A 23708-nucleotide genomic window follows, 5' to 3' on the forward strand; every position below is an offset into this window, starting at 1 on the left:
ATGACAGTTGTTTATGGGACGCCTTGAAAGTGATGAGGGGCCACTTAATTAAATGGGGAGCCCGAAAGAAGCGACCATATGATAAACATATCTTGAGCTTGTAGGAATGCCTCTGCAGTTTGGAAAGTCAGTCTAAAGAGCAGTCCTGACCGGTTCTCTTATAGGAGTTAGCCCAGGTGTGGACCGAATTGGGCCGGAAACAGATTGAAAGGGTAGATTATACGTGAAAACTACTTAAAATTTATTTGAGTATGCCAGTAAGTCAGGCACTATGCTACTGCACCAGTTGAGAGAGAGGGGGGGGGGGGGAATGTCTCAGGCTGTTCAGATGATAAAGACATATCTTCTCAAGAAAGCCACTGACTAATCCATATGCATTACTAGACCACTATAAAACACAGCATCATACAATCTTGTAAATGTAATTAAATCAATTTAATCTATAACAACCATTAAATATAAGCCACATTGAACTGAAACTCGTTTTTGGATAATTATGGGATACAATCGTGAATAAATAAAAATAAATAAATAAATAAATAAAATACAGAATAAAGGACCAAAATTTAGAAATTGTCCTGTAGCCTGGCATCAGCCCTTCCCTACCTTACCCCCCCCATCCAACTCCATAGCCCTGCATCGGCCCTTCCCTACCCTACACCCCCATCCATCCCCGAAGCCTGGCGTCAGCCCTTCCTTTCCCTTCCCCAGCATCCATCCTGAAGCTAGGCATCAGCCCTACCCTACCCCTGACCCCTCCCTGTAGATTAGCGTCAGTCCTGTCCTATCCCCTACCCATTCCCTTATAGTCTAGCATCTCCCCTACCATTCCCAGTCTCCCCCCCCCCCCCCCCCCCGCAAATGCCTACCAGCATTACACTGTAAATATTAAAAAACATTTGTCTTGGGCAGCTGGGCTTGAGTTTCCCAAATTAGTTGCACACTATACAGCCAGTGTTCAGGCTGTGCACGTGGTGGCAGGTGACTGTACTCAGTGTTTTGGTTTCTGTACCTGTTTGTGGCTGCAGGGGAGTGCTGAGACCTGGGGGGGGGGGGGAAGCTGTACTGAAGGCTGATCACTCAGGGCCCAACACCGCTAGCTGAGCTAATTACTGAGCTGAGTCCAGCAGGCCAGGAGTCCGGGACTGGGTCCTAGGGAGCTCGGACTCAGTGTTGGCACAGTGAAGGAGACCCATCCGACCGAGCCACAGCCCAGATGGACGATTTTTTCCATGCAGCCGGCATATGCGCAGCAGGGGCACAGGGGCAAGGCAAGACAGGTGCCATGAGACCGGGTGAGGACAGACTCAGCACTGCAACACCAGCCACGATCGCTGATGTGGTAGTTGGAAAACTAAAGTCCACTCCTGACTTCCCAACTCAGACCCGAGCACTGCACTAAAAAATTAAGCAAGTAGAAGGAGTTGAACTGCTGTGTCGGCCTGCCTGCATGCATGTAGCTGAGATGTGGCTGAACTGAAAGGCTGAGCACTGTATCTTAACCAGCGCCTAGAAGACCAGCACTGATTGGAGGATCAGGACAAACTTGGTGGGTCTGGGCCTACCCAGGCCCACCCGTAGCTATGCCCCTGCCTAGACTGAAGGTGTGGACTAGAGAATGACATGGGGACAGGGATGGGGACAGAGCCCACGTGGTGGGGGCAGAGATGGGGACAAACTTTGTCCCCATGTCATTTTCTATTTTGAAGGCTGTTAATGAATTGGACAGTTATTTATATTCAAGTGATGCAGACGACGATGTTTTAAGTTTTTTTGGAAAAATAAGCAAAAGTGCTAGCCACGACTGGTAAAATTTGCATGGGGGGATCCTGTGCATCCCTTCTACCAGCACATTTTCTGAGAAGGCATTTTCTATTGTAGGAAGAACTGTGGAAGATGGGAGAGAGCTAGACTGAATCCTGAGATTGTTAATGACTTATTATTCATTCACAGATTAAAAAATCATAACAGTGCTTTGAAGGGCATATTTCTCTCCTGCTAGGGCATACAGAATGGGTTGCATTTTATACCCCTGTACATTTTAACGGTGGATTAGGGTTCCTTGGGGTAGTAAAAGTCAGCTATTGTCGGGGTAGAGGATTGTGGTGGGGGGTTATTATAGTTGCTCATTATTGTTTTCTGTTTGTGATTTATAAACAACAAGTTGCACAGAATATTGTTCCTTTTTATACTTTAATAAAAAGATTTAAATATAAAATCATAAGTGTTTGAGGCTTCGGCAGATGAGGACAGAGCCTGTAGGGATGGGGCAGGGATGGGGACAGAACCTTCGGGGACAGAGCCACTAGGATGGGGCAGAGAAAGGGACAAACTATGTCCCTGTACTATTCTCGAGTGCGGATACCACGCTTATTTGAGAGCAGGTGTAGATGTACATATGTACACTGTTTTTAATATGTATATTTTATAAAATGTGATCATCTCTAGGCAAACGTGAAATTTAAAAAAATGAGGTTTTAATAAATTCTAGAATCAGCAATTTGTAATACAACAGTCCAAACCCCATTTTTTTATGTGAAAAAATAAAAAAGTTACAGAAGTTCAAAGATGCAACTTTTTCAGATTGCGTATGAACCCATAATTCTCAGCATTTTAGATCTGCTACTTTAGTCACTTTTTCCCAGAAGATGGTCACAAATATGAATGTAAATTGTGACATCACCCATGTTCTGCCCAAACTCCGCCCCTGAGCACACCTACTATACAATTATGTGCCAGCTCGCACCATTTCTACTTTTAGGTGTGACCTAATTTTCTAAGAGCTCATTTATGTGGGTGCAGTTCTATAAAGTGGTGCTGTTAATTGGCAGTTAGGTGCCTGTGTGCACTAGGTGCGATTCTGTAAGGTAGCCTCTGTCAAAGTGCCTAATTGCGAAGGGAATATACATGTGGGCGGAGCATGGGCAGACCATGGGCGTGTCTCCCACGTATGCATGTAGTTTATAGAATACTCAAACCTACGTGTGTCACTTGGTGCACCTAGGTTTACCAACTTACGCCTGCCATTGACATGGTATAAGATGGCATGCCTAAACATGGGTGCACCAATGCCAACTTACACCAGTATTCTATAACGGAATCTTGGGACCAAGGTACCATTTATAGAATTGGCGCTATTGGGGCACCTAGACTGAGGCATCAATTTTATAGAATTGCCGTCTTTACGTTTAAATTTTGTTTATTAGGCAAGACATCAAAACACCAAGACATACAAATGTTGCAGCAAACAAGTAATGTCATCTTGGCCAACTTATATATACACCCAAACCTCCCCCCGCCCTCCCCCCACCCTTTTACAACTTTCCCTTGGTTCCCCAGTTTGGGTCTGAGTTCATCTGTTCAAAATGCGGCTCCTTGCCATGGGAGTCAGGGTGCTCCAAAAGGGGCCCCAACATTGTTGCAATTGTTCTCCTCTGCCTGAGAGCAGGTCATGCGTGCCCAACCTTTCCAATCTCGAAAGTGCCATCATCCTTTGAATTGCCGTCTTTATGCATGAAAATGGTTTATAAAATTCAGTGCCGTACAAGGGCTGTGTGAGAGGTTCAGCCACACAGGGCACAAATAGAGAGGGATGCAAAAAATTGCTCGTCATCTCCTCTCATTTGTGATGGCAAAGTGGGCGGGGCAAGGGAGCACCAGTGTAGCTTGGTACGGTCCTGATAAAATTACTCTCCACATACCCATTAGCAGTGAGGATAGTTTGACATAGTCCCCAAATTCTTTTATCATGCCTAAATTATTGCGCCTGCTTTGTGTGTATGAGCACAAATGTCTGCCTAGAGCATCTTTAATTGTTACTTTCTTATTCTCTTTAAGAGTGCAGCAGAGCAGAACCAAGGGGTGTATTTCCTTCCTGAATTTGCACTGTCTCCTCAAGGGAGTTTCCTTGAAGACACAACTGGCGAGCAGTTCCTGACTTACCGCTTTGATGATCAGGTCAGTCATCCAGACCTTGCAATGCTTCAAGTACTAACAAGAGAAAAGCCATAATGTGTCTGTCTTTTGTTTTGTTTTTTTCCCCAATATTGGGTGTAGCCTAGGGGGAAAGAAGTTTTAGTTCAGGTGGTGTAGTAGAAGTATGAATGAGTCAAAAATGTCATGGCTTAAAGAAAGGCAAATTGCGACTTCTGGTCTTGTGGTTTGACATTTGGTGGGTGGGATGTGCTTAGTGTTTTCTGTTCAGTGTCAGGTTGGGGATTGCTGATCTAGAGGTTTGGCAAGAATTGAATCACAGAGAAACAGATGTGGATACACATAACAGGTAGAAAAGGAAACACGGAAAACAGTTTGCAGTACGAGTCTAAGGATGAGTCAGCCCAGTTTAGGAGATGTATTGTTTTTATAATTGCTATGATTTGTTTAGTGCAACCAGATGTGCAGAGACATATTGATGGTCATTTTATGTCATGGCACTTAGGTTAGTAGGGCAGGAAGGCACCTGCTTGTAACCTGGTTTATAAAGACACAGACACCTATGGGGCTCATTTTCGAAAGAGAAAAACGTTTTAAAAAGTGGCGTAAAGCAGTATTTGGATGTTTTTCTTGCCAAAAACGTCCAAATCGGTATTTTTGAAACCCATTTTCCAGACTTTTTTCTATGCAGTTCATCTGCAGTGCATCCAAATCTCTAGGGGGATTGTTGGGGGCATGTTAAGGCTGGGGCTTGGATTTTCCTAAGACCTGGATGTTTTTCAGCCATAATGGAACAAAAGAAAAATGTCCAGCATTAAAACTAAGATGTTATGAGCTAGACCTGTTTTAATAATGACTAAACCGAGGAAGTGACGTCACTGTCGGTAATGGCGGCTTAGCTTAATAGCTTCCGCTCCCCGCATCAACAAAAAGCTATAATTAGCGACCATCAGACGTTTTGAAAGCTTTCACCGTGTCCCCTGAGGATACTAACCTTGAGGTACCATGAGCAAATGAATTGCATTCGGCGCGGAATAAAGCCTGAGAAGTCAGCCGGTGGCGCGACAAGCAAGACCCCGAAGCGCCACAAGGCAGTGGTGCAGGCTTCACTCTCTGACTCAGACTCGGCCTTATCACTGGCGGAATCACGGAGGCCCCCCCCCCCCTGCCAAAAAGGGTGTCTCGGGGGAACTTCGTAAGCTTCTCTCCGGTATCCAGGACGATATTCAAAAATCTAAAGAAGAACTACTGGACCGGATGGAGGTTTTGAGCTCGGACCTCCGTGAGCTGGGGGGAAGAGTAGAGGATGCGGAATTGCGGCTGGAAGAGCACGCGGAATCCCTGACCTTCCATGAGGCGCAGCTACAAGAGCTGGACCAAAAAACAAAAGACTTGACCTATAAAAATAATGGCTAAACCACAAAAATGAGTTCTAAATGACCAGATGACCACTGGAGGAATAAAGGAATGACCCCCTTACTCCCCCAGTGTTCACTAACCCTCTCCCATCCCTCAAAGATATAAAAGAAACAGTACATACCAGCCTCTATGACAGCCCAGACGTTATAGCCAGTCCTATTAGAGCGGCAAGCAGGTCCATGGAGTAGCCTAGTGGTCGGTGCAGTGAACTGTGGAGAAGGAGACCCAGGCCCATAATCCACTCTAACTGTTACACATGGTGAAAAGTGTGATCCCCCAAAACCCACCAAAAACGTACTGTACTCACATATAGGTGACACTTGCAGCCATAAGGGCTATTGTAGTGGTGTACAGTTGGGTACAATAGGTTTTTGGTGGGTTTTGGAGGGCTCACTATACAATATAAGGGATCAACATTGAGTTGTGTACCTGGGTGCTTTTGGGTGAAGTCCACTGCAGTGCCCCACTGCTCTGCTGGGGATGTCTATGTGGCCAGTCTACTAAGAATGCTAGCTACTCCTACAACCCAGTGGCTTTTGTGCATTTTCACTTGGACATTTTTTTTTTGAAAATGGACCAAAAAGATAAATGCACAGAGCACAAAAACATCTAGTAGGTGGCCATTTTTGATAGACATTTTGCTCTTTTGAAAATCGCTATATTTGCCATTTGGATTTTGGACGTTGTGAGCAAAACGTCCAAAGTCGGACTTAGATGTCATATTGAAAATGCCCCTCTGTGTGTCTTTGTAAGATATTAGCACAAATGCTGCAGAAATAGTGCCTAGATTATAATAGGCAGGAGCAGGCCTAAATACTAGGCTGTAATGTGCATGCATTCATGCGTATTTTAAAATATAGGCACATAAATCAAGATTCCACATATGCTCCACCCAAACTGCTCCCCGAGTACACCTACTGTCCAAGTATGTACCCATTTGCACTGTACGTATTTTTAGCATGACCTAATTTCACAAAAGGCTTTTTACACATGAAATCAGCATTTTACACACAGAAAAAGGTTTATCAAATTGCTTCCTTTAATGGACAGTCCTTGCTCCTTGGAGCGTACAATGTAGTCAAGAGAGACAGAGAGGCCACTCAACAGAAAAAAACAAATAAGAGGCTTTGATTTACTACAAAAAGACCACAACTACAAAGATTAAGGTAGGTGGGATTAGATTGAGGAGGTGCAACTTGTAGGAGATATATGGCATTAATTGTGAGAACTCTTGATACTAATGTCAAGGAGAAAACATGAGGTGAAGGCTGCTGATCTTGGCAAGTAGTCTAAAATAAACCTGGGATGTGTATTTGGCTACTTTGGAAGACTGCTCCCAGCCATGTGTTGCAGGATCCTGTTCAGCTGCCCTATAAACCATATGAGAATTACATTCTTGAAGACCTGCTGTATGTTTTTCTGTGTTGACAATGCATCCTTTTATGAGAGGGACTGAGCAAAGGGTTTCGGCAAATAGCAGAGAACTATTATTGAAAAGGACCATTTGAAATGAAAATACAGCTTGTGCAGCCCTCATATCTGTATTTGCATAGTCAGAATGCCAAACACATTTTGAACTAAGCACTGCCAGATTGTGTTTAATAATTTGCAAAATTGACTCATATTTACACTGTCTTCGTAATGCATTTTTGACTGCGGAGGTCTTGAATTAATGCAGCAGCAGCATCAAAGAAAGTAGTTTCAGAACAATTGGTTACATTCTGTGTAAAAAGTTTTATTTTTATAGTGAAAATTAACTTCATAGGCAATACAGTAAAAAAAAAGAAGATAAGTCGTCGTTTGAGAAGGTGATTGAGCTAGACGGCCAAGTCAACCCCAATCAGAACTGACCTGATTTGCACAGGGCCGGGGGGAGGCAGAAAATTTTTATTTATTTATTTATTTATTGCACTTGTATCCCACATTTTCCCACCAATTTGCAGGCTCAACGTGGCTTACAAAGACCGGTTATGGTATCACCATTTCAGGGTACAAAAAATACAATTGGTGCTACAGAGATATTAAGGATAACAAGAATAACAAGTCGATCTAATCAAGCAATTATAGAAAGTAGACAGTCATAATAAGGGAGGAGTGGTGATGTGTTGTAGTTAGTTATGGGTTCACGTGGTAGGGTTTGGTGAAGAGAGAGGCTTTCAACGATTTGCAAAAGTTAGTTATTTCGTTGATTGTTTTCAAGTGATTTGGTAGTGCATTCCACAACTGCGTGCTCATGTAGGAAAAGCTGGACGCATGTGTTAGTCTGTATTTTAATCCTTTGCAGCTGGGGAAGTGTAGATTAAGATAGGTGCGGGCACATCTTTTGGCATTTCTGGGTGGGAGGTCCACGAGGTCAAGCATGTATGACGGGGCGTCTCCGTAAATGATTTTATGAACAATCGTGCAGATCTTGAACGCGATACGTTCTTTAATTGGGAGCCAGTGTAATTTCTCTCTTAGGGGTTTTGCACTTTCATCCCTGGGCCCGGCGCCAACAAGCTTCTTGCTGCCTGCTTCCAGGTCTGTCCTCCCTGATTCTGCGTGCCACCCAGGACCCGGCTGATTGCATTAGCGCGATATTGCTTTAGTGCAATCATCCGGGTCTGAGCATAGGCATAACTTATAGAATCTATGGCTGGTATGTTTTTGCCTAAATGTTAGGTGAATTAATATCCAGTTAGGCTAGTATTCTATTCTTTCTTTGTGGAATAGTCTCTCACTGGGTGTACTGTTATCTTATCAGGTACTTATAACCCACCAATTCTCCCACAACGGGATTTAAGTCAAGGCAACAGATTATAAAATCAGTGAACATTCTTCAGGAATTAGTAATTCAATTTAAAATACAAACATTACAAACGACATATTCATCAAATTAACTTCAAGGAAACAAACGAGTCTTCAGATCCTTCTGAAAGACAAAAAAATCCTTCAAAAGGCAAATCGTAACAGCAAGGCTATTCCAAAGACAAACAGCAGAAAACCAAAAAGAATGCATAGAGACAGCCTTAAATCTTACAGATTTAACAGGTGGAAATACCAAAAATAGGGGCCTTTTTACAAAGGCACACCGAAAAATGGCCTGCGCTGGTGTAGGCACGTGTATTGATTGCGTGCAGGTCCATTTTTCAACGCATCTGCAAAAAAGACCCCTTTTTTTGCCAAAAATGGACATGTGTCAAAATTAAAATCAGCACGCATCCATTTTTTTTATTTGTTGCATTTGTATCCCACATTTTCCCACCTATTTGCGGGCTCAGTGTGGCTTACAATACATTGTGAATGATGGAAATACAATTTGTTGCAGTACGATTATGGGTTACATTATGAAGAGTTATGGGAAGACAAAGTCAAAGTCAAAATATCATTTTGGGCCTGAGACCTTACTGCCATCCATTGACTTAGTGGTAAGGTCTCACTTGTTAACCGGGCGGTAATCATCGGCGCGTGTACACTGCTGATTACCACCCAGTTAGCACCACGTGGTAGAAAATAGAAATTTTATTTTCTGCTGCGTGTTTTGGATGCATGTGGAAATAAGAATTACCGCCCGGGGCATGCTGTAGACAGGCAGTAGTTCTAATTTGACACACATTGTATGCATGTAGGCATCTACGAATCTTAGTAAAAGGGCCAGCTCCTCAATTGATTATATAAACGAGAAGTATTATTTAATGTCCTGTGTATGAAAATCATCAGCCAGATTTATAGGTTTACTGACTGTTGGTGAGTGTACAGATCCTTTTGAACATTGAGCCCAAAATTCTTTAAGTATATTAAGTTTTCAGAGCTTCTAAGGGACCTTCTTCAGATGTCTAAATGTGGGTTAGAGTTTAGGTAAGACTGAATCAGACCTTGTTTTTCCTTGGTGTCTGCATAGACTTGCAGTCTTGTTTTTCTTAGGGAAGTCAGAGACACCAGAACATCAAGTCCATGCAGGCTGTGTGATAAGACCAGGACTGGGTCAAACATTCTGGGAAATCTGGTACTAGCTGGGAATCCTAGTACAAACAATGGGTTTTCCAGTGCCTCTGAACCCAGTTCCCCAGTTAGGCTTTCAGGATTTCTATCATGAGCTAGATTTGCACGCAGTGCCTCTATTTTTCCAGTGCCTCTGAACCCAGTTCTCCAGTTGGGCTTTCAGGATTTCTATCATGAGCTAGATTTGCACACAGTGCCTCTATTTTTCCAGTGCCTCTGAACCCAGTTCCCCAGTTGGGCTTTCAGGATTTCTATCATGAGATAGATTTGCACGCAGTGCCTCTATTTTTCCAGTGCCTCTGAACCCAGTTCCCCAGTTGGGCTTTCAGGATTTCTTTCATGAGATAGATTTGCACACAGTGCCTCTATTTTTCCAGTGCCTCTGAACCCAGTTCTCCAGTTGGGCTTTCAGGATTTCTATCATGAGATAGATTTGCACGCAGTGCCTCTATTGTGTACAAACCTATTTTGTGCATATTCATTGTGGATATTTTGAAAATCAGTCTGGATGGTTGTGTCCTGGGGTCTGAATTGGGAAGCACTGGGGATAGGTTTATAATACCTGAATCAAGTGTTTGTTGCCCTGGAGCAGGGCTAGGCAAATCTGGTCTGCAAGTGCCACAAACCAGTTGAATTTTCAAGCTATCCACATTGAATATCCACAATGGAGGCAGCACATGCTATTTATTTGCATGTGCTGCCTCCATTGTATGCAAAAGCATCTCATACACATTCAGTGTAGATATCCTGAAAACCAAACCAGCTTGCGACATTTATTTGCCTAGAGTGTTTGATATGTTAGCTAAAATCTAGCCAGATGGGATACATTTTAGATTAAGCCACTTGGAAAATATAGTAATTTATATACTTTGTATTGTTGTTTGAATATTTTTACTGCTGTAATTGTCCGTTTCTTACGTTTGACTTATTCTTGCTGTACACCGCCTTGAGTGAATGCCTTCAAAAAGGCAGTAAATAAATCCTAATAGATAAATAAAACAGGAAAATATAGCTGGAGTGCATTGTAGATTTAATCAAAGTCTTCTGTAAATTACAGAAACAGATCATGCTTTGAATCAGAGCAGCTGAAGGTAATTAACACACCCAGAATTTGTAGGGCTCTGCAGGTCTGGTCCTCAAGTAGCACTAGCTAATGAACAAAAGGAATGTTATTGTAATTAAGTACAATGGTGGCTAAGGGCCAGGAAACCAAAGATGGGGGGCTGGCAGTGGAGAGGTTAAATCACAGAGCTGCAGATGGAATGATGGCCTGATTGCTGTGTATGCCACTGAAAATGTGTTCAGTTCCATGAGTTAGAAAGTTATTTGTTGTCTTTCAGGAATAAAAATAATCACATCTGGGGTGAACCAGATCCTACATCTGTCAGCACTGGTGAGGTTCTTGTTGAGGTGTTTTTGAGACCAGGCCTGGAGAGGGAGATTTCTGCTGCTACTGGGTGGTGGGAGGAGGGGAGGGTCTGATAGCCACAGAGCAATACTGAGGATGTGCCTTGGAGAAACCCCTCTAGTCCTAAGTGCCATCTCTGTGGGTGCTTGAGTACCTCCAGTATTAAGCAAACTCATTCATTGTGTACAATGGGGGGGGGGGGGGGGGATTTATTTTGAGTTTAGCACGCCCAGTCATTTTAAAAAGTTGGCTCTTATGCTTCTAGCCCTTAAGCTGGTGCAGGTTCTCATTATATATTAACATGCTATCTGTGGAAGGTCAAAGGGGTCGTTGGGGTAGAGATCAAAGACAAGTGGAAAAAGAGTAAAAAGGCTAAAAAAATTTTACATCTTGGAAAGTGTTAGAGAGATTTTAATGGGAATTACATAGGTGAGGCTGTGCTTTTGCTGGAGTTTTACAAGGAGGGACTTTGTGACAAAGTGAATAATGAACAGAGGCATAGGGGCATAATTGAACGCGAACGCCCATCTCCATGAGCCTCTATGTCCGAGAACGGGTACGTGAAGGGGTGGGACAGACCGTATTTTAGAAAAAAATGGGCGTCCATCTTCCGTTTCGAAAATACGGTTTGTAAGGACCAAAATGCCATGGATTTAGTCGTTTCCGAGCTGGGCGTTTGTTTGTTTTAGCGATAATGGAAACTAAAAACGCCCAGCTCAAAAACGTCCCAATCCAAGCCATTTGGTCATGGAAGGGGCCAGGATTCATAGTACACTTGCCCCCCTCACATGCCAGGACACCAACTGGACACCCTAGAGGTCAGTGTGGTGGACTTCAAACAACGCTCCCACATGCATAGGTCCCTTACCACGGGTGCTCAGCCCCCAACCCCCTCCCCCAAAACCCACTACCCACAAATGTACAACACTACCATAGCTCTTAGGGGTGAAGGGGGAACCTACATGTGGGTACAGTGGGTTTTGGAGGCCTCCCATTTACCAGCACAAGTGTTACAGGTAGGGAGGATGGGCCTGGGTCTGCCTGCCTGAAGTGCACTGCGGTACCCACTAAAAGTGCTCCAGGGACTTGCATACACGCAGGCCTCTAGGACTTGTTGCTGCTGTATAACCTTGGCACACCAGTTGACACCTGAAGACTAATGTCTCCGAAAACATCCTTTATTGGAATAAGCACGTTTACTCACAATTAACTGCAGATCAGAGGTTGTGCCCCACTGGCAAAGAGTCTCCCTGGTACTGAGATTAGCAGTAGGTCAGAGCTGGCAGAATGCTGTACAATGCCCTTTTTCAGCAACATTCAAGTTAAGAACTAAGTTCTGTAACGTGGCTAACACATGAAAGGGATCTAAAACTGGCTTACAAAAATGGCCACTACCTCATGGACTACCGGAAACAAAACAGGGCACACTCTGACCCAGTAAGCAGAGGGAAAAGCACCATGGGAGTAGAGCCTACCAACATCGTGAGCATTTGACACAAGCTAGTGGAATCACGGAGCCCAATACCCTACACCCACCACAATGCATTGCTGATGTGACTCTGCAGTGCGCATAACAGAAAAAGTGTCACACTCACCCGAGAGCCACATCAGAACCAGGGAAAGGATAGAACACATTCTGCTGTCATGGAGGTGGGTATGGCATTTGAGGCTGGCATACAGGCTGGAAAACAAAGTTTTTAAAGTGGTTTTTTTTTGGTGGTGGTCATCTGGTCAGTTGGGGCACTTTTTTGGGACTTGACCTGAAAAAAAAAGGGTTCAAATAAAGCGGACCGAATTCTCGTCAAAAACGCCCTTCTTGTTTCGATTATCAGCTAAAGACACCCATCTCTCCTCGGCCGATAACCACGCCCAAGTCCCGCCTTCACCATGCCTCCAACACGCCCCCGTCAACTTTGTTTGTTCCTGCGACGGAGTGCAGTTGAAGATGACCAAAATCGGCTTTCGATTATACCGATTTGTTCGCCCACGGGAGAAGGACGCCCATCTCCCGATTTGGGTTGAAATATGGGTGTCTTTCTCTTTCGAAAATAAGCTGGTTAGTCACTCATGGCGATGCAAACGTATTGTATTACATTTTTGTTTTATAGCACAAATAATATTGTAGTGGACCTCTCAGATATTGGGACTGAGGAATACCCCTGAGGCCAGTTCACTATCATTTATTTATTTTATATATGTATAGTCCACACTACTTAAAACTCTAGGTGGATTACAAAATTATAATATGCATAATAAAATCAACAATAAGACAGTAAAAAATAATAAAACAAAAAACTTGACACTCAGGATGTCATGATAGATCTTCAACAGCAATAACATCAACAAATCACAAAATCATCTATGGAGACGCTCCTGCTTACATGGACACTCATTAACTTGCCGCCCAGGAACTCCCGCAAGTCAGCTCGCACGTATCTCAATCTCCACTATCCAGCTTTCAGTGGCCTCAAATATAAGACTGTCTATGCTTCCTCTTTTTCTTATCTTAGCACTCAATCCTGGAACGGACTGCCCCAAGTGGTCAAATTCACCCCAGATCACCCGACCTTTAAGAAGCGGCTCAAGACCTTCCTTTTCGGTAGAGCATATGCTGTGGGCCCTCCTGGTGTTACATCCTCTGAGCCACGGCAGCCACATCGACAAATTGTCACCTTTCCCTCTCCCTCCTGTTGTTCCTCTTTCCCTTCTCTGACGCTAATTCCTGTATTTTATATTAATGTTGCTTAATAGACTATTGTACGCCACATTGAGCCTGTCCATGGGTGGGGATAATGTGGGATATAAATGCCATAAATAAATAAATAAATAAATAAAAAACAAATACAAAATATCGTGAAATGCCATTTAACTCAACTGAGATACCTTGAAAGATCTAAAATATCAACAATATCACCAGGCCTTCAATGATTTTCTAAATGTCAGGTAATTAGGTAAGGTCTTCAACTTTATTGGTAAAGAGTTCCACAGTATGGGACTGGCCACATAAAAAATAGAAGACCAAGACTGTTCAGGCCATATCTGTTTAAAAGATGGTCTTCGGCACCTAACCATTATACCTATATTCAGGAAATCTAGACTGCCCCAACTTGACATTTCGTCCTTTAGATTGTAAGCTCCTTTGAGCAGGGACTGTCCTTCATTATTAAACTGTACAGCGCTGCGTAACCCTAGTAGCGCTTTAGAAATGTTAAGTAGTAGTAGCAGTAGTATTTCAAGGAAACTTTTCTGTGATGCGTGTAAAGGCCTAGTTGGACAACAGAGTCTTAGAAGTGTATTTTCAAATCACTTAGACTTATAACGTTACAAGGAGGGGCATTTTCAATATGACATCTAAGTCCAACTTTGGACATTTTGCTTAAAATATCCAGAATTCAAGTGGGAAATATAGCAATTTTTGAAACAGAAAAATGTCTATCAAGTTTTGTTGGTTTTGTTTTTAATGGATATTTGCTATATATTTTTATGCTCTGTGCGTTTATCTTTATGGTCCATTAAAAAAAAAAAAGTCCAATTGAAAAATGCACAAAATCAAGCCATTGGGATGTAGGAGGAGCCAACATTCTTAGTAGACTGGCCAAACAAACATCCCGAAGAGCAGGGGCACTGCAATGGACTTCACATAAAAGGTCCCAGGTATACAACTCAATGTTGCCCCCTTATAGTGTATAGTGAGCCCTCCAAGACCCACCAAAAGCTACTATACCCAAATATACACCACTACAATAGCCCTTTTGGTGGCAGGTGTCACCTATATGTGGGTGCAGTAGGTATTTGGTGGGTTTTGGGGAGCTGACAATCTCCACCACAAGTGTAACAGTTATGGTGGATTATGAGCCTGGGTCCCCTACTGCACAGTGCACTGCACCGACCACTAGGCTACTCCAGGGACATGCTTGCTGCTCTAATAGGACTGGCTATAACATCTGAGGCTGTCATAGAGTCTGGTATGTACTGTTTCTTTTACATCTTTGGGAGTTGGGAGGGAACCAATGACTACTGGGGGAGTAAGGGAGTCATTTCTTTATTCCTCCAGTGGTTATCTGGTCGTTTAGGGCACTTTTTGTGGCTTATTCGTTCTAAAAACAGGTCTAGCTCAAAAAGACTTAGTTTTAGTTCTGGGCAGTCTTTTCTTCCATTATGACTGAAAAACGTCCAGCTCTTAGGAATGCTCAAATTCCACCCTTAACATGCCCCTGACATGCCCCCATTGAGATTTTCTTGCACTGCAGGCAAACAGCATGGAAAAACGTGTGGAAATGGGTTTCAAAAATACTAATTTGGACTTTTTTTGTGAGAAAAACGTCCGAATGCTGCTTTATGACACTTTTTAGATGTTTTTCTCTTTTGAAAATGAGCCCCATGGCAACTATGGAACTTTGTAAGTCTAAGCGCTTTGAAAATACGCCTCCACATGTAGCAGAAAGAGAGGTTGGTAATTTGCCACACAATGCTTTGTAAACCAATGTTTGTTTCTTAAACTGAGTTCTCCAGAAATCTGGGAGCTAGTGTAACCCCTTGCCAAGACATGTGAATTAAGCTATGGTCTGTGGTTAAAATACCTCAATCTCTCATAAGCTTTCAGTGCACACAGTCTATTAAAGGGGTCCCCTAATCTAGTCTTAAATGTTATTGATTAACACTAGATAGTCTCAGTAAAGTCAAAGGCAAAATCATGGCTGGGAGACTGTTCTTAATTTTACATTTCCAATTACTGGGCTCTCCAATACTGTACTAACTTAGATAATAGAGTATTTCACTCTTCTCTACTGCTGTCTGTTTGCAAACAGTTCCTTTGTGCTCAAATCACAGTTCTTTCTCTTCTCTCCTTTATGGATCTGATGGGCCGATGATCAACTCCCCCCCCCCCCCCCGACTGTTCCGATCAGCACGGAACAGTGTGGGGAAATAAAGCCCTGATGATCAAAACTAATAGCATGTAAATTTATGCACGATATTAGTTTTGATCATTGAGGGATTTCTGTGGGCGGATTGTGCCTGGTCATGTGCCAATGCACAGTACTCCCCCCCCCCCCGGAAATGTCGGGTTTCTTTTTAGTGTTTCATATCTTAAGACTAAAGAATCTTTCCACTTTTGTTGAATTTCATAGTTTTTCCCAGTGTTCATAACCATCAGGAACAAGCCAGCCTTGAGCCTGTGGTTGTGAGACAGCTGCGTTCTAAGAGGAGCTATTCTGCCTCTTCGGAGTCTGGTCGAAGCAAATCTGTTCCAAGCTATGTCTTATATTTCTATTATTCTTAGTTCCTGTTTCCTGGTTGACCAAGAAGGGACAAGTCCAGGGCATCAATTAGCATTTCTGCAGCACTTCTCTGCTCGTTTCCTGTTGCTTTCGTGTTGTTTTCTTTTCCAGTTGTGCATTTGGTTCCTGTTTTTGCCTTACTTCCTGAGGGCTCAGGATTCCAGTGTTTTGTCAGACTTTTTGTTTTCAATAATCTTTGTTTGCCTTTTTGAGTTGGATGCTCTTCCTGGAGGTACAGTGATATTAAGACTTACCTTGAGCAATCCTAGTTTTTGTCTACTGTAGTCTAGTATTCAAGCCTCATGAGGTCCTGCTAGGGACTCTAGCCAGCCAAAGTGAAGTATTAAAAGACTGACTCAGTCACCTAAATAAAAAAGTTGATAGAAGAACTCAGGTAAGTTTGAGTGCCAGCACCAGTTTAAGCAGACCTGCTAAGGTAGCCAGTTGAAAAAGAGAGATTTTAAGCCTGTCCTAGCTTTCTGATAACCCTATCATGATACATTATTGGACCTGCAGCATGGATTTCAATTTATAGAATCAGGAACTATAAATCCCACACTGTCTTAGGTTGTAAGTTCAAAACCTGAAACTGCCTGGGATGTAAGTTCAAAATCTGAATTTGCAAAATGCCTCCCTCCTGGAACTGGGTGATTAGGCATCTCTGCAGTAGAGAGTTTACTAATGATTTGCTTCCAGTGGTCCTTGACACACCCATAGGAGTTTCTTATCAAAGAGGACTAGGTAAGCTTTTATTGCCTAATCCTCAAAGGAAAAACATTATGCTGGGTTAATCCCCTGCTGGATGTGAACAATTTATTTCTGTGTAATCTGAAAAACTTTGTAATCTCCATGACCTTCAGGGAGGGGCGGACTGACAGGGATCTGAGCCTCTGGGCAATAAGGGTCATGGGCTCTCCTGCAACCTCCCATCTGACAGATTACTGGCTCTGCATCTGTTGTAATGTTTCTAAAACACACTTTATACAAAAACCTGATGTAGAAATATATAAAATCATTAAATCGTCCCAATGGTGAATCCAAGGTATACAATTGGAATGATCTGCATGTTTTGCTTTCTAAATGCTGCTGAGGCTCAGCCTTCTTTTATTTGGACACACCTGAAGAATGATGCTCACATATGTGATACACTGCATACATGACCCTCACAGACCTTTGGTCTGACACAGTATAGCAGTTGTTATGAGTTAAATGTACATAAGCTCTGCATCCACAAAAATCCAACCTCTCCCCAACAACAGATGCAGAAATTTCCCAATGGAAGTCACCATACAAAAAACATTCTGATTCTCATTCATCTGAGGAGTAGCAACAGAAATTGCTCCACTTCCAGGCACTTTGTGAAATACAAAACCTGAAAGAAATCCTAACTTAACATAAATGTATCAGAAATGTCATATGACAATAGCACTAATCCGAAGATTCAAACACCAAGAACCCTACCTATGAATAGGCAGCACCACAACTATTAAACTGGGCCCTAAAACACCAATACACCAACTAGCAAAACAGAACAAGTGGAACTTCTAACTAGTTCTTCACAGAAACTATATACAGAATACCATACTTCAGTCATATCTAAACCACAGACAGACCCTCATCAAATACAGAACAAGGGATCACAAATTAGAAATAGAAATATGAAGACAAAAATTGAACTGAGAACCCCAAGAACTCAAACTCAGCATGCATTGCAACACTGAAGAAACAAATGCATGAACATAATACAAAGCCATTTGCAATGCATATTTTCCAAAGCTAACATATTCCTGTTAATAAATTCATACTAAAACTTATTTTCTGCCTTTTTTGTCTAGACATTTTATTTTCCCATTATGCTGGTCCCAGTTTCTCTTATCTGTTTTCCTACCGTCTACTCATTCCATTTGTCATTTCTCCCCTCTCCTCCTGTGTTGTTCCAATTCCTTCACTACACCTGTCTGACACATTGGTCTTTCCCTTTTAGTTACTTCCTCCCTTTTTTCTTTTCTGCCTCTGTCCACTCAAGCTTCACTCTCTTTATTACTTTCCAGTTCTCCATCTCCTGTTTCCTTTCACCTACCTATCAACTTTCCATCTTCTTCTCTCACTCCATAGCTTTCCCATTTCTGGTCTCACCCCTTACCCAGCCTCCTGTTCCATTCTATCATTCATCTACTCTTGAATACCACATTTCTCTCCTCTGTACTCACTATTCTCCTCCTACTCATCACCTTGACAACCCCCAGTGGCCTCTCCCATATGGTTCCAACATTCCCAATATTGTCCCTCCCCCTGCAGCCTTATAGTCTGATATCCCTTCCACTCCACCACTATCCCCATCCTTGGTCCAGCACCTCTCCCTCTCTCCCTTCTGCTCCCAGGTTCAACATCTCTCCCTCTCTTTCTCTCCCTACCTCCTTTTCCTGGGATCCAACATCTCTCTCTCCCTCCCTTCTTCTACCAGGTTCAACATCTCTCCCTCTTTTGCTCCCACTACCTGCCTTCCCTGGGATCCAACATCTCTCCCTTCCTCCCTTCCCCTCCTCCCCACCCCCACATCCAATATTTCTTCATTTCTCTTCCTTCCCTCCCTCCCTCTGTTTCCTCTTTCCATACCTCTGGGTCCAACGTCTCTCCGTCTGTTTTCCATCTGTTACCCCTTCCCCTCTGCTTCCAGGTCTAACATGTTTCCATATCCTTCCCCTCCACTCCCAGGTCTAGCATGTTTCCATCTCTCTTCCTTCCATTCCTCCCTGCATATAACATCTCTCTCTCTCTCTCTCTCTCTCTCTCTCTCTCTATTCCCTCTTTCCCCACTGCCCCTAGGTCCAATATTTATCCATTTCTCTTCCTTCCCTTACTCCACCCCACGTGCCTAACATCTATATCCCTCCTTCCTCTGTGCCCCGGATTCAACATGTCTCCATCATTCTTCCTTCCCTTCCTCCCTCCCTGCATTTAACATCTCTCCCTGTTTCCTCCTTCCTTACTGCCCCTGGGTCCAAAATAATCTCTCTCCCTTCCCTTTCCCCCTTCCCACCCCACCAGTTCATCATTTCTCACTCTGCTTCTTCTCCTCCCCTGGGTCTGGCAGTACTCGTCTCTCTCAACTCCTCTTCCTCCCTCCACTGGCCTGGTATCTCCTATAAAAAGAAGGTCCAAGTCTCCCGCAAAAAACACATGAAACAACAAACAGAGCGGAAGACAACCAAAATAGACCAGATAAAAACCACAAAGAGTAAGAGCACCAAAAAAGTTTTATTGGGACCCTACACGGTCCGTGTTTCAGCCAGACGGCCTTCTTCAGGGGTCTTCAAATTGACATATACAGATGTACCTCCAGAATTCTCATGGAGTGAAAGACATAAACGCTGGTGCTGTCCGAAATTGAGCGTAGGCATAAATACCTGTAAAAGCCAGTAAAGCCAGAAGACGCTATTAAATAATAGCAATTTATACAGGTGCCTGCGATGACAGCACGGATAAGATCGTGTTGATTCAGATGTATTTCTAATTGGTAAGTCGATCAAGTCTGTCTTGTAACTTGGGGCTTCTCTGTAGATTATTTTGTGAACCAGGGTGCAGATTTTGAAGGTGATGCATTCTTTGATTAGGAGCCAGTGTAGTTTTTCGCGGAGGGGTTTTGGGCTTTCAAATCACGTTTTACCAGATATAAACCTAGCTGCCGTGTTTTGAGCAGTCTGAAGTTTCTTTAAGGTTTGCTGTTTACATCCTGCATAAATTCCATTGCAGTAATCTAAGTGGCTTAGTACCATTGATTGTATCAGGTTGTGAAATGTTTCCCTTGGGAAGAATTGCTTCACGCGTTTGAGTTTCCACATTGAGTGGAACATTTTCTTTGTTGTGGATGCCACTTGGCTCTCTAGTGTTAAGTTACGGTCCATTATAACGCCGAGGATTTTCAAGCTGTCTGAGGTAGGAAGGGTGTGATCTGGGGTGTTGATACTTGTGGGGATGTCCGCACTGTGTTGGGATGAGAGGATGAGACAATGAGCTTTTTCTTTATTGAGTTTTAGTTATTGAGTTGAAATGCATTTGCCCATGAATCCATGATGTTCAGGCTGAGCTTGATTTCATTGGTGATTTCTGTCAGTTTGGTTTTGTAAGGAATGTATATTGTGACATCATCTGCATATATGAAAGGGTTAAGGCCATGGTAGGATAAGGACATGGCAAGTGGGGTCATCATTAAGTTGAATAGGATCGGTGATAGCGGCGATCTGTGCGGTACTCCACAGTCTGCTTTCCACGGTGATGATATGTTTGAATTTGATTTTACTTGATATGTTCTTGTGGTTAGGAAGCCCTTGATCCAGTTAAGTATGTATCCACCAATCCCAAACTTATCTAGTAATCTTATTAATATATTATGGTTTTACCATGTCGAATGCACTAGACATGTCGAATTGGAGGAGGAGAATGTTTTTGCCTGTTGCTATTTCCTGCTTGAATTTGGCAAGAAGAGTGAGTAATACTGTTTCCATGCTGTGGAGGGGGCGAAAGCCTGACTGTGATTCGTGTAATATAGAGAATTTGTTTATGTAATCTGTAAGTTGTTTGGTTACCATGCTTCCAACAGTTTGACCACCAACGGGATAGATGCTACTGGACGGTAGTTAGTGATTTCGTTTGTTTTTTTCTTGGTATCTTTTGGTATTGGGGTGAGTAGGATATTGCCATTTTCCTTAGGGAAGAGGCCTTGCTGAAGCATGTGATTTAGGTGGGATGTGAGGCCCTTGGGCACTGCGTGGTTGATTGAATGGTCAGTCACCCCTGCCCTCAAGTTTGGGATGCTCGCACATGCTCCAAAGTCTGTGGCTTTAAGTCAATTCCTTATATTCCAGTCCAAGGGCTACAGCTACCTTTGCTTCAGTGCAATTAGGTTGAGATCACTCCTGCCCAAATACTGTATCATCAGTTATACCCCCAATAAATGCTGGGGGGGGGGGGAATCCATTGACTCTTTGGTGATACATGGCCTAATGCTGGTGTCATGGGGATTGGAGGGGGTCAGGGTGATTTGGGCGATGCTCTTAGGGGGAGAATACAAGTTGTCATTGTGTATTTGGCTTGTGATTGGAGGGGGGCAGGGGGTGGTACGGTTTGCTAAAAGCACAAATCAAAAAAATAAAAACGAAAATGTATAAAAATAAAACAAAAATAATCTTCAAACAACAAACTAAGCAAGGTTGTTTTTTTTTTGCCTGCACATACCTAGAAATCATTGTTCTACATCTAATCCTCCTGATTATGGATTAGTTTCTGTGTTCATGTCAGACTGAAAATTTCAAAGTTTCTTATGTCTTTTTGGCAATAATTTGTAATGGGGTTTTTTTTTTTTGTCTTAGCTGTGAGCCAGTTCCTGTCTGAGTAAGTAAGAGCCAGTTCTATCTGGACACCTCATTCCTTTGCTAGCAAGTAATGCTGGTTAAATGAAACTGTTACAGTACTTAAATATTCTAAATGTCTTTATTAGCTGAAAAAGATAAATTCAACATCTGACAGGAAGACAAGTAAACATGAAGTTGAACAAACTCTGCTTGGGTCTTGTTGTGCCACATTGTTCATAGGCATTTGTTTATATCCCAGTAAATTCTGCTCTGTTTTTTTTTTTTGTCTGGCAAGAGCGTGGTCTGGATTCCAAAGAATATTATTTAAATCTTTTAGAAGCTTTGTCACTGGTGATGGAGAGGAAGTGAGAGTGAGATGAATAAACTTCTCCACCATTTCTTGCTTCTTAAACTTCACTTTTAGGTGAGGGTTTGACAAGGTAGAATCTCTCAAAAACTATAGGGCAGATGTCCATGTTGCTTGCTTTTCAGATTTATGAAAAAGAAATCCAAGCTGCAGGCTGAATCCCTCCAGCACTGTGGGAAAAACAAAGTGAGCAATGACGTTCACTTCACAACTGAGTGAAAGTGGAGCATCCACAAACCATGTCTTTATATGGTTTTATTCCCATGTGTAAGAGAATTCCATAGTCCCATCCAGTTTCTCCTGCTTGGTATTGTATGTAAGACTGTCCTAGAGTTGGTAAAAACAGGAGTAGTGCCTCCTCGCTGTCAGGTCCTGAGTACTTGAGATTAGTCAGGTGTCCTTTACTGAAGGCTTCTACCCATCCGATTTGCAGGGGGCTGTAATTTACCCATTCAGTTAGTTCTAAGTATATAAGTATTGCCATACTGGGACAGACCGATGGGCCATCACGCCCAGTATCCTGTTTCCAATAGTGACCAATCCAGGTCAGAAGCAACACTCAAGTGATCTGACAAATTTAACCAATTACTGCCCAACATAAACTTTACCAGCTTTTGGTAATGTTGTTACGAAGGTGAACTTGTTCATCTTGAGGGGCATAATCGAAAGGGACTCCCAAGTTTTGCTGAGGACATCATCGCAAAAAGTCCCGATGGAGGGGCGGGGAAACCCGTATTATCGAAACAAGATGGACGTCCATCTTTCGTTTTGATAATACGGTCGGGGACGCCCAAATCTTGAAATTTAGGTCGTCCTTAGAGATGGTTGTCCCTAGACTTGGTCGTTTCTGATTTTCGGCGATAATGGAAACCAAGGATGCCCATCTCAGAAACGACCAAATGCAAGCCCTTTGGTCGTGGGAGGAACCAGCATTCGTAGTGCACTGGTCTCCCTGACATGCCAAGACACCAACCGGGCATCCTAGGGGGCACTGCAGTGGACATCATAAATTGCTCCCAGGTACATATTTCCCTTACCTTGTGTGCTGAGCCCCCCCAACCCACTACCCACAACTGTACACCACTATCATAGCCCTTACGGGTGATGGGGGGCACCTAGATGTGGTACAGTGGGTTTGTGGTGGGTTTTGGAGGGCTCACATTTACCACCACAAGTGTAACAGGTGGGTGGGGATGGCCTGGGTCTGCCTGCCTGATGTGCACTGCACCCACTAAAACTGTTCCAGGCTGGGCCGCCGAGAGACTGTGTTGAAAGATGGGTGTCCTCCTTCTTCGAAAATATGCCTGCTTGTCATCTTTTGAATGAATTTTCAGTTGTCAGTGAGGCTTTTGGAAAGGCCACAGTAGTGACATCTGAAAATGATAACGGAGATGAAGTGATCATTATGTCTTCAGATATTTCAGCAGTGTTCAATGCAATCTTGGATGCTATTTTATTGAAAAAATTAGAAGAGCTGGGTGTAGCAGGAACAGGGCTCAGTTGATCATATTTCTAGGATAGAGAATATTGGGTGTGTATTTGGAGCAGTGCGTTTATTCTACCAAAAAAGGTGCCGGTACTCAAATGCTAGGCCACTCTTCAGAAGTGGGGTGATCACTGAGGGACCCACCCCACAATAGCCAGGTCCCCTGCAACCAGTCACAAAATCTATGACAAGGCAGAATTGGTGTGTAGAGCCTGAGCTCTTTCATTAAAACTTTGGGTCCACGGGTCAATTTTAACAGAAAATGGAAAAGGTGCTGGTACTCAGTACCCCCAAGTGCCCCCTCAAAAAAAGCCCTGATTGGGAGTAATTCTGCAAATTGGAGACCTAGAGACAGTGGTCTGGGCTCTAGGTTTGTTGTTAATATGTAGCATCCATTAGACAGTGGTAGAAAGTGAATAAACCTGCCTTAATTTTAAGCAGATGGAAGTGTCATAAGTGAGTCATAGGTCTTCTCTTGTTTCCA

The 23708-nt window shown here is 43.1% G+C and overlaps 1 protein-coding gene across 2 annotated transcripts in view; it reads left to right on the forward strand.

Moving 5' to 3' along the window:
* The window catches only part of ADAMTSL3 (ADAMTS like 3), a 650803-nt gene that overhangs the window by 46512 nt on the left and 580583 nt on the right, over nucleotides 1-23708 (forward strand). For both annotated transcript variants that reach the window (XM_030189627.1, XM_030189628.1), the window contains exon 3: nucleotides 3838-3957. In XM_030189627.1, the coding sequence (XP_030045487.1) occupies nucleotides 3838-3957 (120 nt within the window). The remainder of the gene's footprint in view (nucleotides 1-3837; nucleotides 3958-23708) is intronic.

Source organism: Microcaecilia unicolor, chromosome 1 (genome assembly GCF_901765095.1).
Source record: "Microcaecilia unicolor chromosome 1, aMicUni1.1, whole genome shotgun sequence".
Classification (NCBI taxonomy): Eukaryota; Metazoa; Chordata; class Amphibia; order Gymnophiona; family Siphonopidae; genus Microcaecilia; species Microcaecilia unicolor.